This window comes from Ranitomeya imitator, chromosome 2, assembly GCF_032444005.1.
Source record: "Ranitomeya imitator isolate aRanImi1 chromosome 2, aRanImi1.pri, whole genome shotgun sequence".
NCBI classification, from domain to species: domain Eukaryota; kingdom Metazoa; phylum Chordata; class Amphibia; order Anura; family Dendrobatidae; genus Ranitomeya; species Ranitomeya imitator.
Window position 1 is genome coordinate 334,332,838 of NC_091283.1, and position 18,572 is coordinate 334,351,409.

At 49.2% G+C, this 18,572-nt stretch overlaps 1 protein-coding gene across 1 annotated transcript in view; it reads right to left on the minus strand.

Annotated features, from left to right (window-relative positions):
* The window catches only part of LOC138663609 (zinc finger protein 585A-like), an 87,891-nt gene that overhangs the window by 19,032 nt on the left and 50,287 nt on the right, over window positions 1-18,572 (minus strand). The window contains exons 2-6 of the mRNA XM_069749878.1: window positions 13,759-13,908; window positions 13,450-13,629; window positions 13,243-13,366; window positions 13,062-13,159; window positions 12,773-12,863 (exon numbers count right to left, since the gene is read on the minus strand). Coding sequence (XP_069605979.1) covers window positions 12,773-12,863; window positions 13,062-13,159; window positions 13,243-13,366; window positions 13,450-13,629; window positions 13,759-13,836 — 571 coding nt within the window. The 5' untranslated portion in view covers window positions 13,837-13,908. The remainder of the gene's footprint in view (window positions 1-12,772; window positions 12,864-13,061; window positions 13,160-13,242; window positions 13,367-13,449; window positions 13,630-13,758; window positions 13,909-18,572) is intronic.

Below are 18,572 nucleotides of genomic sequence, written 5' to 3' on the forward strand. Positions count from 1 at the left end.
GACACACTGGGGGCAGATTGCTGGACACACTGGGGGCAGATTGCTGGACACACTGGGGGCAATATGCTGGACTCTCTGGGGGCAATATGCTGGACACACTGGGGGCAATATGCTGGACACACTGGGGGCAATATGCTGGACTCTCTGGGGGCAATATGCTGGACACACTGGGGGCAATATGCTGGACACACCGGGGGCAGAATGCTGGAGACACTGGGGCAGAATGCTGGACACACTGGGGGCAATATGCTGGACTCTCTGGGGGCAATATGCTGGACACACTGGGGGCAATATGTTGGACACACTGGGGGCAGAATGCTGGACACACTGGGGCAGAATGCTGGACACTGGGAGCAATATGCTGAACACACTGGGGCAATATGCGGGACACACTGGGGGCAGAATGCTGGACAAACTGGGGGCATTATGCTGGACACACTGGGGGCAGAATGCTGGAGACACTGGGGCAGATTGCTGGACACACTGGGGGCAGGATGCTGGACACACTGGGGGCAATCTGCTGGACACACTGGGGGCAGAATGCTGGACACATTGGGGGCAATATGCTGGATACACTGGGGGCAATATGCTGGACACACTGGGGGCAATATGCTGGACACACTGGGGGCAGAATGCTGGACACACTGGGGGCAGAATGCTGGACACACTGGGGGCAATATGCAGGACACACTAAGGGCAGAATGCTGGACACACTGGGGGCAGAATGCTGGACACACTGGGGGCAATATGCTGGACACACGGGGGGCAATATGCTGGACACACGGGGGGCAATATGCTGGACACTGGGTGCTGGACACACTGGGGCAGAGATGCTGGACAGGCAATATGCTGGACACACTGGGAGCAATATGCTGAACACACTGGGGCAACATGCTGGACACACTGGGGGCAGAATGCTGGTGACACTGGGGCAGAATGCTGGACAAACTAGGGGCAATATGCTGGAGACACTGGGGGCAATATGCTGGAGACACTGGGGCAGATTGCTGGACACACTGGGGGCAGGATGCTGGAAACACTGGGGGCAATATGTGTTATGATCTGGTGGTTTAGGAGCAACATGGGACGAACTCTGAAGGAGGTGGTACCTGTACTGACCGCAGTCCCTAAGCTCAACACAACACTAGAAGTAGCCGTGGGATGTTCCTTTCACTCCCTAGACACCTCGTCACAGCCTAAGAGCTAACTATCCCTAAAGATAGAAACAGGAAAGCTATCTTGCCTCAGAGAAAATCCCCAAAGGATAGATAGCCCCCCACAAGTAATGACTGTGAGTGGAGAGGGAAAAGACATACATAGAATGAAACCAGGATGTAGCAAAGGAGGCCCGTCTAGCTAGATAGATAGGACAGGACAGAATACTGTGCGGTCAGTATAAAAAACTAGAAAAATCCACACAGAGTTTACAAAAATCTCCACACCTGACTAAAGGTGTGGAGGGTAAATCTGCTTCCCAGAGCTTCCAGCTTAACTGAAAAAACCCATACTGACAAGCTGGACAAAACATAGAATGTACTGAACAATTAAGTCCACAACATGTGGACAGAAAAGAGCAAAGCAAGGACTTATCTTTGCTGAACTGGTCAGGATATCAGGGAAATCCAAGCAGAGATGTGAATCCAACCAGGAACCATTGAAAAGTGGCACTGGCTAAAGGGAAGAGCAAGGCATAAATAGCCGAGCAGAAAGACAATCAGTGGAAGCAGCTGCAGACTGCTAAATCCAAGGAGCAGCCATTCCACTTACAACCACCGGAGGGAGCCCAAGAGCGGAATTCACAACAGTACCCCCCCCTTGAGGAGGGGTCACCGAACCCTCACCAGAGCCCCCAGGCCGATCAGGACGAGCCAAGTGAAAAGCACGAACCAAATCGGCGGCATGGACATCGGAGGCAACAACCCAAGAATTATCCTCCTGGCCATAACCCTTCCACTTGACAAGATACTGAAGCCTCCGCCTCGAAAAACGAGAATGCAAAATTTTCTCAACCTCATATTCCAACTCTCCCTCAACCAACACCGGGGCAGGAGGATCAACCGAGGGAACAACGGGCACCACATATCTCCGCAACAAAGATCTATGGAAAACATTATGAATGGCAAAAGAGGCTGGAAGAGCCAAACGAAAAGACACCAGATTGATAATTTCAGAAATCTTATAAGGACCAATAAACCGAGGCTTAAGCTTAGGGGAAGAAACCTTCATAGGAACATGACGAGAAGACAACGAAAACAAATCTCCCACACGAAGCCGAGGACCAACACACCGACAGCGGTTAGCAAAACGTTGAGCCTTTTCCTGAGACAACGTCAAATTGTCCACCACATGAGTCCAAATCTGCTGCAGCCTGTCCACCACAGAATCCACACCAGGACAATCAGAAGGCTCAACCTGCCCCGAAGAAAAACGAGGATGAAAACCAAAATTACAAAAGAAAGGTGAAACCAAAGTAGCCGAACTAGCCCTATTATTAAGGGCAAACTCGGCTAACGGCAAGAAAGCCACCCAATCATCCTGATCAGCAGACACAAAGCATCTCAAATAGGTTTCCAAGGTCTGAATAGTTTGCTCAGTTTGGCCATTAGTCTGAGGATGAAACGCCGAAGAAAAAGACAAATCAATACCCATCCTAGCACAAAAGGCCCGCCAAAACCTAGAGACAAACTGAGAACCTCTGTCAGAGACAATATTCTCAGGAATGCCATGCAAACGAACCACATGCTGAAAAAACAATGGAACCAAATCTGAGGAGGAAGGCAACTTAGGCAAAGATACCAGATGGACCATTTTAGAGAACCGGTCACAAACCACCCAGATAACAGACATCTTCTGGGAAACAGGAAGATCCGAAATAAAATCCATGGAAATATGCGTCCAGGGCCTCTCAGGGACCGGCAAAGGCAAAAGCAACCCACTAGCGCGGGAACAGCAAGGCTTGGCCCGGGCACAAGTCCCACAGGACTGCACAAAAGCACGCACATCCCGCGACAAGGAATGCCACCAAAAGGACCTAGCAACCAAATCTCTGGTACCAAAAATCCCAGGATGACCAGCCAACACTGAACAATGAACCTCAGAAATTACCTTACTTGTCCATCTATCAGGAACAAACAGCTTCCCCACTGGACAGCGGTCAGGCTTATCAGCCTGAAATTCCTGAAGCACCCGCCGCAAATCAGGGGAGATGGCAGAAAGAATCACCCCTTCCTTAAGAATGCCAACCGGCTCAAGGACTCCAGGAGAATCAGGCAAAAAACTCCTAGAGAGGGCATCAGCCTTAACATTCTTAGATCCCGGAAGATACGAGACCACAAAATCAATACGGGAGAAAAACAGGGACAATCGAGCCTGTCTAGGATTCAGCCGCTTGGCCGACTCGAGGTAAATCAGATTCTTATGATCAGTCAAGACCACAACGCGGTGCTTGGCTCCCTCAAGCCAATGTCACCACTCCTCAAATGCCCACTTCATAGCCAACAACTCACGATTGCCGACGTCATAATTGCGCTCCGCAGGCGAAAACTTTCTGGAAAAAAAAGCACACGGTTTCATCAAAGAACCATCAGAATCCCTCAAAGACAAAATGGCCCCTGCCCCAATCTCAGAAGCGTCAACCTGAACCTGAAAAGGAAGAGAAACATCCGGCTGACGCAACACAGGGGCAGAAGTAAATCGGCGTTTAAGCTCACGAAAGGCCTCAACAGCCGCAGAGGACCAATTCATCACATCAGCGCCTTTCTTCGTCAAATCAGTAAGGGGCTTAACCACACTGGAAAAGTTGGCAATGAAACGGCGATAGAAATTAGCAAAGCCCAAAAATTTTTGAAGGCTCTTCACAGATGTGGGTTGAATCCAGTCATGAATAGCTTGGACCTTAACAGGATCCATTTCCATAGACGAGGGAGAGAAAATAAAACCCAAAAAAGAGACCTTCTGAACTCCGAATAGGCACTTAGACCCCTTCACAAATAAAGCATTATCACGAAGGATCTGGAATACCATCCTGACCTGCTTCACATGAGACTCCCAATCATCGGAAAAAATCAAATATCATCCAAATATACAACCATCAATTTATCAAGATAATTGCGGAAAATATCATGCATGAAAGATTGGAACACAGATGGAGCATTAGAGAGCCCGAATGGCATCACGAGGTATTCAAAATGGCCTTCGGGCGTATTAAATGCAGTTTTCCATTCGTCACCCTGTTTAATACGAACAAGATTATATGCCCCTTGAAGGTCAATCTTAGTAAACCAACTAGCCCCCTTAATCTGAGCAAACAAATCAGAAAGCAAAGGCAAGGGGTATTGGAATTTGACCGTGATCTTATTAAGAAGACGATAATCTATACAGGGTCTCAAGGAGCCATCCTTCTTAGCAACAAAAAAGAAACCCGCTCCCAATGGTGACGAAGACGGCCGAATATGCCCCTTCTCCAAAGATTCATTAACATAACTCCGCATGGCGGCATGCTCTGGAACAGACAGATTGAAAAGTCGGCCCTTAGGGAACTTACAACCTGGAATCAAGTTAATAGCACAATCACAGTCCCTATGTGGAGGAAGGGAACTGGATTTGGGCTCATCAAATACATCCTGGAAATCCGACAAAAACTCAGGGACCTCAGAAGAGGGGGAAGAGGAAATTGACATCAAAGGAACGTCACTATGTACCCCTTGACAACCCCAACTAGTCACAGACATAGTTTTCCAATCCAGCACCGGATTATGTTCCTGTAACCATGGAAAACCCAGTACAACAACATCATGCAGGTTATGCAACACCAGAAAACGGCAATCATCCTGATGTGCTGGAGTCATGTACATGGTCATCTGAGGTTTATCCTTGGCCAATGGTGTAGCATCAATGCCCCTCAAAGGAATAGGGCTCTGCAAAGGCTGAAAGGAAAAACCACAGCGCCTGGTGAATTCTAAGTCCATTAAGTTCAGGGCAGCGCCTGAATCCACAAATACCATGACAGAAAAGGACGACAATGAGCAAATCAGGGTCACAGATAAGAGAAATTTAGGCTGTATAGTACTGATGGTAACAGACCTAGCGACCCTCTTAGTACGCTTAGGGCAATCAGAAATAACATGAGCAGAATCACCACAGTAAACACACAGCCTATTCTGACGTCTGAATTCCTGCCGTTCTGTTCTAGTCAAAATCCTATCACATTGCATAGGCTCAGGACTCCGCTCAGAGGACACTGCCATATGGTGCACAGCTTTGCGCTCGCGCAGACGCCGATCAATCTGAATAGCTAGAGACATAGATTCGCTCAAACCAGCAGGCGTAGGGAAGCCCACCATAACATCTTTAAGGGCTTCAGAAAGACCTTTTCTGAAAATAGCAGCCAGAGCATCCTCATTCCATTTAGTGAGCACAGACCATTTTCTAAATTTCTGGCAGTATAATTCTGCCGCTTCCTGACCCTGACACAGGGCCAACCAGGGATTTTCTGCATGATCCACAGAATTAGGTTCGTCATACAATAATCTGAGCGCTTGAAAAAATGCGTCTACTTTCAGCAATGCCGGATCCCCTGATTCAAGGGAGAATGCCCAGTCCTGAGGGTCACCACGCATCAAGGATATGATGATTTTAACTTGCTGAATGGGATCACCAGAAGAACGGGGTTTCAAAGCAAAAAACAATTTGCAGTTATTTTTAAAGTTCAAAAACTTCGATCTGTCCCCAAAAAACAAATCAGGAGTAGGAATTTTAGGCTCCAAAGCCGGAGTCTGGACAACATAATCTTGGATACTCTGTACTCTTGCAGCAAGTTGATCCACACGAGAAAACAAACCCTGAACATCCATGCCAGAGTATAAATCCTGAACCACCCAGAGATCAAGAGGAAAAAAGACAATACAGAGCACAGAAAAAAAATGGCTCAGAATTTTTTTTTCCTTCTTTTGAGATGCATTTAATTCATTTTTGGCCACTTGTACTGTTATGATCTGGTGGTTTAGGAGCAACATGGGACGAGCTCTGAAGGAGGTGGTACCTGTACTGACCGCAGTCCCTAAGCTCAACACAACACTAGAAGTAGCCGTGGGATGTTCCTGTCACTCCCTAGACACCTCGTCACAGCCTAAGAGCTAACTACCCCCAAAGATAGAAACAGGAAAGGTATCTTGCCTCAGAGAAAATCCCCAAAGGATAGATAGCAACCCACAAGTAATGACTGTGAGTGGAGAGGGAAAAGACATACATAGAAGGAAACCAGGATGTAGCAAAGGAGGCCCGTCTAGCTAGATAGATAGGACAGGAAAGAATACTGTGCGGTCAGTATAAAAAACTAGAAAAATCCACAGAGTTTACAAAAATCTCCACACCTGACTAAAGGTGTGGAGGGTAAATCTGCTTCCCAGAGCTTCCAGCTTAACTGAAAAAACCCATACTGACAAGCTGGACAAAACATAGAATGTACTGAACAATTAAGTCCACAACATGTGGACAGAAAAGAGCAAAGCAAGGACTTATCTTTGCTGAACTGGTCAGGATATCAGGGAAATCCAAGCAGAGATGTGAATCCAACCAGGAACCATTGACAAGTGGCACTGGCTGAAGGGAAGAGCCAGGCATAAATAGCCGAGCAGAAAGACAATCAGTGGAAGCAGCTGCACACTGCTAAATCCAAGAAGCAGCCATTCCACTTAAAACCACCGGAGGGAGCCCAAGAGCAGAACTCACAAAAGTGACACTTACAACCACCTGAGGGAGCCCAAGAGCGGAATTCACAACAAATATGCTGGACACACTGGGGGAAATATGCTGGACACACTGGGGGCAATATGCTGGACACACTGGGGGGCAATATGCTGGACACACTGGGGGGCAATATGCTGGACACACTGGGGCTGAGATGCTGGACAGGCAATATGCTGGACACACTGGGGGGCAATATGCTGGACACACTGGGGCAGAATGCTGGACAAACTGGGGGCAATATGCTGGACACACTGGGGGGCAATATGCTGGACACACTGGGGGCAGAATGCTGGAGCACTGGAGGCAGAATACTGGACACACTGGGGGCAATATGCTGGACACTGGGGGCAATATGCTGGACACACTGTGGGCAACATGCTGGACTCTCTGGGGGCAATATGCTGGACACACTGGGGGCAATATGCTGGACAAACAGGGGGCAACATGCTGGAGACACTGGGGCAGAATGCTGGACATTGGGGGCAATATGCTGAACACACTGGGGCAATATGCTGGACACACTGGGGCAGAATGCTGGAGACACTGGGGCAGAATGCTGGACACTGGGAGCAATATGCTGAACACACTGGGGCAATATGCTGGACACACTGGGGGCAGAATGCTGGAGACACTGGGTGCAGAATGCTGGAGACACTGGGGGCAGAATGCTGGACACACTGGGGGCAGAATGCTGGACAAACTGGGGGCAGAATGCTGGACAACACTGGGGGCAGAATGCTGGACAAAACTGGGGGGCAATATGCTGAACACACTGGGGGGCAATATGCTGGACACACTGGGGGCAGAATGCTGGACACACTGCGGGCAATATGCTGGATACACTGGGGGCAATATGCTGGACACACTGGGGGCAATATGCTGGACACACTGGGGGCAGAATGCTGGACATACTGGGGGCAATATGCTGGACACACTGGGGGCAGAATGCTGGACACACTGGGGGCAATATGCTGGACACACTGGGGGCAGAATGCTGGACACACTGGGGGGCAATATGCTGGACACATTGGGGGGCAATATGCTGGACACACTGGGGGGCAATATACTGGACACACTGGGGGCAGAATGCTGGAGCACTGGAGGAAGAATGCTGGACACACTGGGACAATATGCTGGACACACTGGGGGCAATATGCTGGACACACTAGGGGTAATATACTGGACACACTGGGGGTAATATGCTGGACACTGGTGGCAGAATGCTGGAGCACTGGAGGCAGAATGCTGGACACACTGGGGGCAATATACTGGACACACTGAGGGAAATATGCTGGACACACTGGGGGCAATATGCTGGACACACTGGGGCATAATGTTGGACAAACTAGGGGCAATATGCTGGAGACACTGGGAGCAATATGCTGGAGATACTGGGGCAGATTGCTGGACACACTGGGGGCAGTATGCTGGACACACTGAGGGAAATATGCTGGACACACTGGGGGCAATATGCTGGACACACTGGGGGCAGAATGCTGGACACACTGGGGGCAGAATGCTGGACACACTGGGGGCAGAATGCTGGACACACTGGGGGCAGAATGCTGGACACACTGGGGGCAGAATGGTGGACACACTGGGGGCAGAATGCTGGACACACTGGGGGCAGAATGCTGGACACACTGGGGGCAGAATGGTGGACACACTGGGGGCAGAATGCTGGACACACTGGGGGCAGAATGCTGGACACACTGGGGGCAATATGCTGGACACACTGGGGGGCAATATGCTGAACACACTGGGGGGCAATATGCTGGACACACTGGGGCCGAGATGCTGGACAGGCAATATGCTGGACACACTGGGGGCAATATGCTGGACACACTGGGGCAGAATACTGGACAAACTGGGGGCAATATGCTGGACACACTGGGGGTAAAATGCTGGACACATTGAGGGAAATATGCTGGACACACTGGGGGCAATATGCTGGACACTGTGGGCAGAATGCTGGACACACTAGGGGCAGAATGCTGGAAACACTGGGGGCAGAATGCTGGAAACACTGGGGGCAGAATGCTGGACACACTGGGGGCAGAATGCTGGACACACTGGGGGCAGAATGCTGGACACACTGGGGGCAATATGCTGGACACACTGGGGGGCAATATGCTGAACACACTGGGGGGCAATATGCTGGACACACTGGAGCCGAGATGCTGGACAGGCAATATGCTGGACACACTGGGGGCAATATGCTGGACACACTGGGGCAGAATACTGGACAAACTGGGGGCAATATGCTGGACACACTGGGGGTAAAATGCTGGACACATTGAGGGAAATATGCTGGACACACTGGGGCAATATGCTGGACACACTGGGGCAGAATGCTGGAGACACTGGGGCAGAATGCTGGACACTGGGAGCAATATGCTGAACACACTGGGGCAATATGCTGGACACACTGGGGGCAGAATGCTGGAGACACTGGGTGCAGAATGCTGGAGACACTGGGGGCAGAATGCTGGACACACTGGGGGCAGAATGCTGGACAAACTGGGGGCAGAATGCTGGACAACACTGGGGGCAGAATGCTGGACAAAACTGGGGGGCAATATGCTGAACACACTGGGGGGCAATATGCTGGACACACTGGGGGCAGAATGCTGGACACACTGCGGGCAATATGCTGGATACACTGGGGGCAATATGCTGGACACACTGTGGGCAACATGCTGGACTCTCTGGGGGCAATATGCTGGACACACTGGGGGCAATATGCTGGACAAACAGGGGGCAGAATGCTGGAGACACTGGGGCAGAATGCTGGACATTGGGGGCAATATGCTGAACACACTGGGGCAATATGCTGGACACACTGGGGCAGAATGCTGGAGACACTGGGGCAGAATGCTGGACACTGGGAGCAATATGCTGAACACACTGGGGCAATATGCTGGACACACTGGGGGCAGAATGCTGGAGACACTGGGTGCAGAATGCTGGAGACACTGGGGGCAGAATGCTGGACACACTGGGGGCAGAATGCTGGACAAACTGGGGGCAGAATGCTGGACAACACTGGGGGCAGAATGCTGGACAAAACTGGGGGGCAATATGCTGAACACACTGGGGGGCAATATGCTGGACACACTGGGGGCAGAATGCTGGACACACTGCGGGCAATATGCTGGATACACTGGGGGCAATATGCTGGACACACTGGGGGCAATATGCTGGACACACTGGGGGCAGAATGCTGGACATACTGGGGGCAATATGCTGGACACACTGGGGGCAGAATGCTGGACACACTGGGGGGCAATATACTGGACACACTGGGGGCAGAATGCTGGAGCACTGGAGGAAGAATGCTGGACACACTGGGACAATATGCTGGACACACTGGGGGCAATATGCTGGACACACTAGGGGTAATATACTGGACACACTGGGGGTAATATGCTGGACACTGGTGGCAGAATGCTGGAGCACTGGAGGCAGAATGCTGGACACACTGGGGGCAATATACTGGACACACTGAGGGAAATATGCTGGACACACTGGGGGCAATATGCTGGACACACTGGGGCATAATGTTGGACAAACTAGGGGCAATATGCTGGAGACACTGGGAGCAATATGCTGGAGACACTGGGGCAGATTGCTGGACACACTGGGGGCAGTATGCTGGACACACTGGGGGCAGAATGCTGGACACACTGGGGGCAGAATGCTGGACACACTGGGGGCAGAATGCTGGACACACTGGGGGCAGAATGCTGGACACACTGGGGGCAGAATGCTGGACACACTGGGGGTAGAATGCTGGACACACTGGGGGCAGAATGCTGGACACACTGGGGGCAGAATGCTGGACACACTGGGGCAGAATGCTGGACACACTGGGGGCAGAATGCTGGACACACTGGGGGCAATATGCTGGACACACTGGGGGGCAATATGCTGAACACACTGGGGGGCAATATGCTGGACACACTGGGGCCGAGATGCTGGACAGGCAATATGCTGGACACACTGGGGGCAATATGCTGGACACACTGGGGCAGAATACTGGACAAACTGGGGGCAATATGCTGGACACACTGGGGGTAAAATGCTGGACACATTGAGGGAAATATGCTGGACACACTGGGGGCAGTGTGCTGGACACTGTGGGCAGAATGCTGGACACACTAGGGGCAGAATGCTGGAAACACTGGGGGCAGAATGCTGGAAACACTGGGGGCAGAATGCTGGACACACTGGGGGCAGAATGCTGGACACACTGGGGGCAGAATGCTGGACACACTGGGGGCAATATGCTGGACACACTGGGGGGCAATATGCTGAACACACTGGGGGGCAATATGCTGGACACACTGGGGCCGAGATGCTGGACAGGCAATATGCTGGACACACTGGGGGCAATATGCTGGACACACTGGGGCAGAATACTGGACAAACTGGGGGCAATATGCTGGACACACTGGGGGTAAAATGCTGGACACATTGAGGGAAATATGCTGGACACACTGGGGGCAATATGCTGGACACTGTGGGCAGAATGCTGGACACACTGGGGGCAGAATGCTGGAAACACTGGGGGCAGAATGCTGGAAACACTGGGGGCAGAATGCTGGAAACACTGGGGGCAGAGATGCTGTTCTGGACACTGGGGGCAGTGATGCTGGAGCACTGGAGGCAATATGCTGGACATGCTGGGGGCAATATGCTGGACACACTGGGGGCAAAATGCTGGACACACTGGGGGCAAAATGCTGGACACACTGGGGGCAGAGATGCTGGAAACTGGGGGCAGAGATGCTGGAAACTGGGGGCAGAGATGCTGGACACTGGGGGCAGAGATGCTGCCCTGGACACTGGGGGCAGAGATGCTGCCCTGGACACTGGGGGCAGAGACGCCAGACACTGGGGGCAGAGACGCCGGACTGGGGGCAGAGACGCCGGACACTGGGGGCAGAGACGCCGGACACTGGGGGCAGAGACGCCGGACACTGGGGGCACAGACGCCGGACACTGGGGGCACAGACGCCGGACACTGGGGGCACAGACGCCGGACACTGGGGGCACAGACGCCGGACACATTGGGGGCAGGACTGGAGAAAGAGGGGGCAGGATTGGAGACATGGACAGAATGTAGATACAGGGCATGATTGGAGACAAGGGGCAGAATGAAAGACATGGGGCAGGATTGAAGACAGATCATGCAGGACCATGGGGCAGGATGGATACGATGGCGACTGATGGGGCAGGATGGGGAGATCATATGGGGCAGGATGAGATCATATGGGGCAGAATGGATACTCATGAGGGCAGGATGGGAGAACATATGGCTGGAGCCAGGAATGAGACACACGGGGCCAGGATTGGGGATATTATTATTACCATGGGGGCGAATTAAGGGATATTATTACTGCAGTGATGTATTTATTTTTTGAGGACACTGTTTTAAATGGGGGGGGGGCGGTCCTGTTACTGTGTAGAGTGGCACTATGTCGCCTCTTTTTCTTCATGTGGTGTAATGTAGAAGTTGGGAAAAATTAAGTAATGTGTTCTGCAAGCGGAGCTCCAGATAACTGTGTTATTTCCTGCAGAGACGAGCCCTGGCTGAATGAAGTGATGGCGGTCTGTGCTGGATGAAAGATGAAATACTTCACCTAGAGACGTCACTGGTGAGTCAGTGTTACCTATACACTGACACTATACACTGTATACTATATACAGAGGTCCGGTGCACAATGTCACTGGTGATCACTGTATTACCTCTACACAGACACTGCATACTAAGTACAGATCTCCTGTGAATACTGGCACTTATAGTGATAGTATTGTGTTTTTTTGTTTTTTTCTTCCTAACTGAAGGGTAAATTGACTAGATCAATGGATGTTTGACAGGTTATAGTTTCACACAGCAACTATTTTTCTGGAATAATCTGGTTGAGGTATATGATGACCCCATCACATGACCGGGGGGCCCAAAGTGTCTGAACAGCCCGAGGACCTGGCTACCCATAATTCACCCCTGGTTACTACTCACCTGGGTAGTCATATGTAGGAATCTCCTCTTTACACCGCTCATCACCCCTCACATATGTCTCTGTAGTATTAATATGAGTCAGATTTTCACTCTGAAACAAATATAGTAAAAGTCACAGACAGATGGAGAAGTCACATCTATGATCAGCTCTAATCCTGCCATCTCCACCGTTCTCATTACACAAGTATAAAGCATATAATACTGTGGATAAAACAAGACTGAAGCACAAGACCTTCACAGCCATCTACACATCATAGGGAAGATCTCATGACACCGTCTCTCCATCTACCTGGTGATCCTGAGGAACATTGGGATCTTCTTGTTTACAGTCCTGTGGAAGAAGAGGACGGGGACATCTCTCTGGTGTTGTCCTCTTACAGGATAGATCTGGAGGAAACACATACAGGGACTGAATTCATTCTTTACATACAGATGAATTTAGGCTGTGTGTATTTAGTCCTGTCTATTACCTGGTGATGTGAGGGGCTGGGGAACGTCCACCATGACGTCCTTGTACAGATCTTTGTGTCCTTTTAAATACTCCCACTCCTCCATGGAGAAATAGATGGTGACATCCTGACACCTTACAGGAACCTGACACATACAATGATACCGTCATCCCCCCGATCCCTTCATAGCGTTACTGTGTAATGTCCCAGCATTCCCAGCACGGTCACCTCTCGAGTTAGCAGCTCAATCATCTTGTAGGTGAGTTCTAGGATCTTCGCATCATTGATGTCCTCATGTATCAGGGGGTTAGGTGGAGGCCCCGTGATTGGGCTCAGGGGTCTTCCCCATCCCTCAGACACAGGGTCCTGACAGCGCTCACTAGCGGTCTTCTTCACTACTTTGTAATCCTGGTTATGGAGACACACATTAATACATCTCACTACAGACATTTCCAGAGTCCTCACCTCTCCAGTTCTGTCCATCTGTTATTCCCATAGATAAGAATGATGTAATGAGACGTCATCAGAATCTCTCACCTCTCCAGTAAGCCGGAAGAGGATCTCTAGGGTGAGGTGTAATATCCTCTCCACCATCTTGTCTCTGTCCATATCCATCTTTGATGGGTAAATCAGGAAAATTCTCTTATTTAGAAGATGTCCACTAAGAGGATCCAATATTGTAGAGCCCTGAATGGAGAAGATGACACGATGTAACATCATAAAATCCTGTGTAATTAAATTACTGGGAAACACAGGAGATACAACATCTACACGTTCTATTCTCTAGTCTTATAGGACTGAAACATAAGCTGAATTGCTGACATCTCCTCCATGTTACAATTCACTGGCTATGTTACTCACTGCTATGGCAGCTAATTAGCTGTAGGAATTACAAGTTCCTTAAGACTGACCAGAAAATACAGAGATTGGCGGGGACCCATGCACCAATGGTATTTTTTTTATTTTACAACTTTCTGTTTTTTTCCTGATATCTACTAATAAAACCTATATATTTTAGGCCACAGACAACAAGCGGTTTCTTCCTCGGAGTCGGCAGCTGAATACGTTTCTCATAGACTCATCTTCCATAACGCTAATTCTCGTCTCATTTACCGACACTGGAATCGGCATTAGCAATACTGCAGGAGATATTCATTACACGTGACAGGAGAAATAACTACTTCATGATGAGGACGACATCTTTATCGTCTACTATGGCTCTAAAAACATATTTGGCCAGAGTCCATCACTGACTCCATCACCACTGGCCGCCTATATGAAGGTTTCCCGTCTTCCCCGCACGGTCATCTTCTATCACGTTAGATCTCATGTCTGATTCACACACAGAAGTTTGAGGCTTTTAGAAAAGCTTGTTTGTAAGAACATCAAGACAGGAGATATTTGATGCCAATGTCTCCATGTAGGCTTCCGTATATTACATGAAAAACACCAAAAATCCAGGTGTGAAAATATTCCAAAAATAATTATAGAAAAGTGTTGAGGCACCAAATAGAAAGTTTTTACCCAGGATATGGACACCTTGAACCAATGTTACAACCTCCACTATAATAAATCTTCAGGGTGGTGCATAGACGTGAGACTATTTATAAGGCTGGGGTCACACTAGCGTATGGCATTCGATGCGGGAGCATCAAATGTGATATACTAATGACTCTTGGCTCCTGCTCTGCTGCGAGCGGAGCTGAGTGTCATGCTACTGTGCTCCGAGCCTCTCGCACAGAGAGGATCTGAGCACAGCTGTGGAGGAAGCGAAGAAACTAATTTCTCCATCTCCTCCATTGCCGGGGTCGGTGTACATCGCACAGCACTGAGATGATATCCGAGTGCTGTGCGCTGTGTCACCGACACCCATAGACTTTTATGGGTGCAAGTGAGCCAAGACTCGGCTGAGTCTCGGTGCCAATCGCAGCATGCTGCGATTGTTCCCGCATGCCGATTCGGCATGAGAAAATAATTGCAGATGTGAGTTGGCCTATAGAGTAACATTGGTCCGAGTGGTAGGTGATGTTTTCTCACATAGCACTCGTCCGTGTTATACGCTAGTGTTTCCCCGACCTAATCAAGACAACGGAATGAAGAAAATCAGCACTAACCCCTTTTAGAAAATACTTCAGTCCTTTTTAATTTTTTTCATTCAGGACAATGATAAAAAGGGCAACAGTGCTAACAGCCTGACGGCAGGCGCAGCGATTTAAAAAAAAAAGACATGACGGACAACGTTTTGGACTTAATTTGCATTTCTACTAGTCCATGTTTCACTGGTCTATGAACATGAACCAGTAGAGGGACTGAAGTATCTTCTAAAAGGGGTAAGTGCTGACTTTCTCCATTCCGTTATATGGATTACAAAAATAATATTCAGGATGGTGGTACTGTGAGAACATTATACTGTGGGCCAAAAAAGGGGGCCCGTACTATGAGAGTAATACATGTTTCCTTGGTTCCCGTCTTTCATATTTGGGTCATTTGTATCTATCAGCGGAAAAGGATCAAAACTATTGTGATTCTTATACAACACAAAACCCCCTAAATATAACATTTTATAACAACCCCACAATCTGTGACTCTTCAGGGTAAATCGCTCTCTCCCCATTGGATTAGAGCTGATACTATGGAAGCTACAGTGACTAAATAGACTTTGTCACCTCCATAAAGGGGCACTTTTCCGTGTTTGTCAGAACTGTCCGAGGATTATTAGAGGTGATAGTTCCCCCCCAATTAGAAGGGACACCTGTGGGTATTGGGGGCTTTACCTGTTACAGTTCTGGTGGGATTTACTTGGTAAAGTGCTGGAATCACTTTCTCCCAAAGGGTTAAATGGCGTCGGTAACTTCAATGTCTTTCTATGAAGCTTCTTCTCTGAACTTTCGTCCTCTGTTTTCTGCCGTATTTCTATTACTCAAGTACAGAAATTTACCGCACACTCAATACTGGTATGATGCAAAAAAGGGGTTGTGCCAAATTTATTCAAACACAATATACAAAAAGTTGCCACATTGAAACTTGTAGAGAGAACCCAACGTTTCGACTCTCCCGGGTCTTATTCATGGGGTTGCTAGGAAAGTAAAAAACAACAGTATAAGCAACTGTCTGTCATATAGCAACATTATAGACACTGGTAACAAAATAACATCAGATAAGACAGAATAGCACAAAATAACACAAATTAACAAAACAAAATAACAATATAACACCAAAAAAAATTATAGGGATAAGATTAAAAACAGGCAGTCAGAGGTGGTGAAGGACTGGCAATAGGAAGCAACGGGAATCAGCATCTGTCGATAAGCTAGGTCAGGTGGGATGTAATAGGTAAAATGCATTTTAATTACCTCTGATCCTTGGTATATCTACACAAAACAGTGGCAGTGGTAGAGGATATGTAAGAGGGTGAACTGTAGTCCCACTGAGAGGGCACTAGGACCCTGTGGTTTTTGCCTGTTGCAGCAGAGGACAGACCTCCCAGAGACAATGTGTGCTGCGGGGTGGGGTCTAGTGTCTCGAGTGTAAAGTGAAAGTAGGAAGTGAGAGCTGAGAGAGAAAAGGCGGGAAGAAAAGGAGAAGCTGCTGTGAGATCTTAAAAAGAGACTGTGTGGATTTACTGCAAGTGTTTTTGGAGGAAAAGAAGCTTTTGAGAGACTTTTTGTTGCTAACGTTCCCCTGGAGAAGAGCTAACCTTTTGTTTAACTCTGTGAGAGACTTGTGTTGCTAACGTTTCCTGGAGAGGAGCTAACCCTTTATCTAAGAAAAGACGGAGACTTTGCTAAGAACCCAGTACGAATTTGGAAGTCTGTGGATTCCCTGTGCATTGAGTGGAGGAACAAGTCTGGACAGACTGCTGATACAGAGACGGACGGATTGTCGTGGAACCATTCCTAGGAGCTACAGAAGCAGAGACTACATCGTGAGACCACTAACTAAGTCCCCGGCGTTTGGGCTCGGCATCGGCCGACAAGACAAGAGGAGCTTGCTGTAACTTATTGGCGCTGAAGATATGAACTGGCTACAGCCTCTGCGGATTCCTGCCTGAGAGGAAATCCATCTCAGGATACGGTACCATAGTTATAGATACCCGGGTATCTCTGCTCAGAGTGTTAAATTGTTACTTTAGAGGTGTATCTTATATTAGAGTTGTGTAAGTTATACTCAATGTGCCATTCCAGGGGCTCCCTTAATAACACTACATTCAATTTACACTTGTTCCTGTTTTTAGTTGCCTGTTAGGTAAATTTCTTACTAGTCTGTTGTAGTACACAGTTCTCAGGAGACCTTTGAGTGGCACAGTGATTTCAGCTGCTGCTGAATTAGTGTATCTTTGGGGTGCATCTGCCTTAATATTCTTCATATTACCTTGATTAATTTGCCTTTGAGTAAATACCGTTGGAGATTTCTGCCTTGGTCTTTGTTTGTGACTCACTGGATCTTATTCGGACCTCTGGTCATTACATTTTTGGCGTAGTCGGCAGGATCCAGTGTTTGTCATGGGCGAGGGCGAGGGTGGAAATGACCCCGCTGTATCCGCATCCTCCTCGGGGGTTGGGGTTCCCCTGGCAGCCGCTGCGACTCCGGGAGGGTATGTGCCTGTAGGAGCTTTACTTCAGCACATGCCGAAATACGATGGGCGCAATATGGCGTTGCAAGATTGGGCTGAGAGAATCCGGAGTATTCTGCGCATGTGTAATTTGACCCCCGCGTTACGCGCTGAGCTGGCATTAAATGCACTGGAGGGTGATATTAGGCGTATGGTGATGGTGCGCCCAGAATCAGAGAGGGATACATTAGAAAAGATTTTGGAACTGTTAGAGGGGAGTTTGGGGGGCCGAGCGCGTGTGGCCCAGCTTCGGTCCCTATTCTTTAATCGTCCCCAGAGAGAGTGTGAGTCCCTGATGCAGTACTCTAATATTTTACAAGAGATGTTGAATGAGATGCAGCGACTAGACCCGGGGGCCATGGGGGCGTTCCGGGAGGTAGACCGCTTGCTCCGGTACCAATTCATCACCGGTTTAGCCCATAGACTTCTCCGGGACAAGCTGTTGGAAATGGCCCGGGTTGCACCAGAGTTATCTTTCTGGCAGATTTACCGAGCTGCAGTGGAAAGGGAAGAGAAATCAGCCTATGTTCCCGAGGGGTCAGTGAACAGTGCCCAGCTGGAGGAAGGTGTGTCATCAGGGTCGGGGGGAGAGGGGCTTGTAAGCGTGGTACAAGCTTTGCGTGCTGAGGTGAAGGAGTCGAAGCTGAAATTGTCTCAACTGACAGTTGATCCCGCCTCTACCACCTCACGGGAACCTCCTGCCCCACCCCCTGGAACGGTGACCCCGCAAATGGCCAGG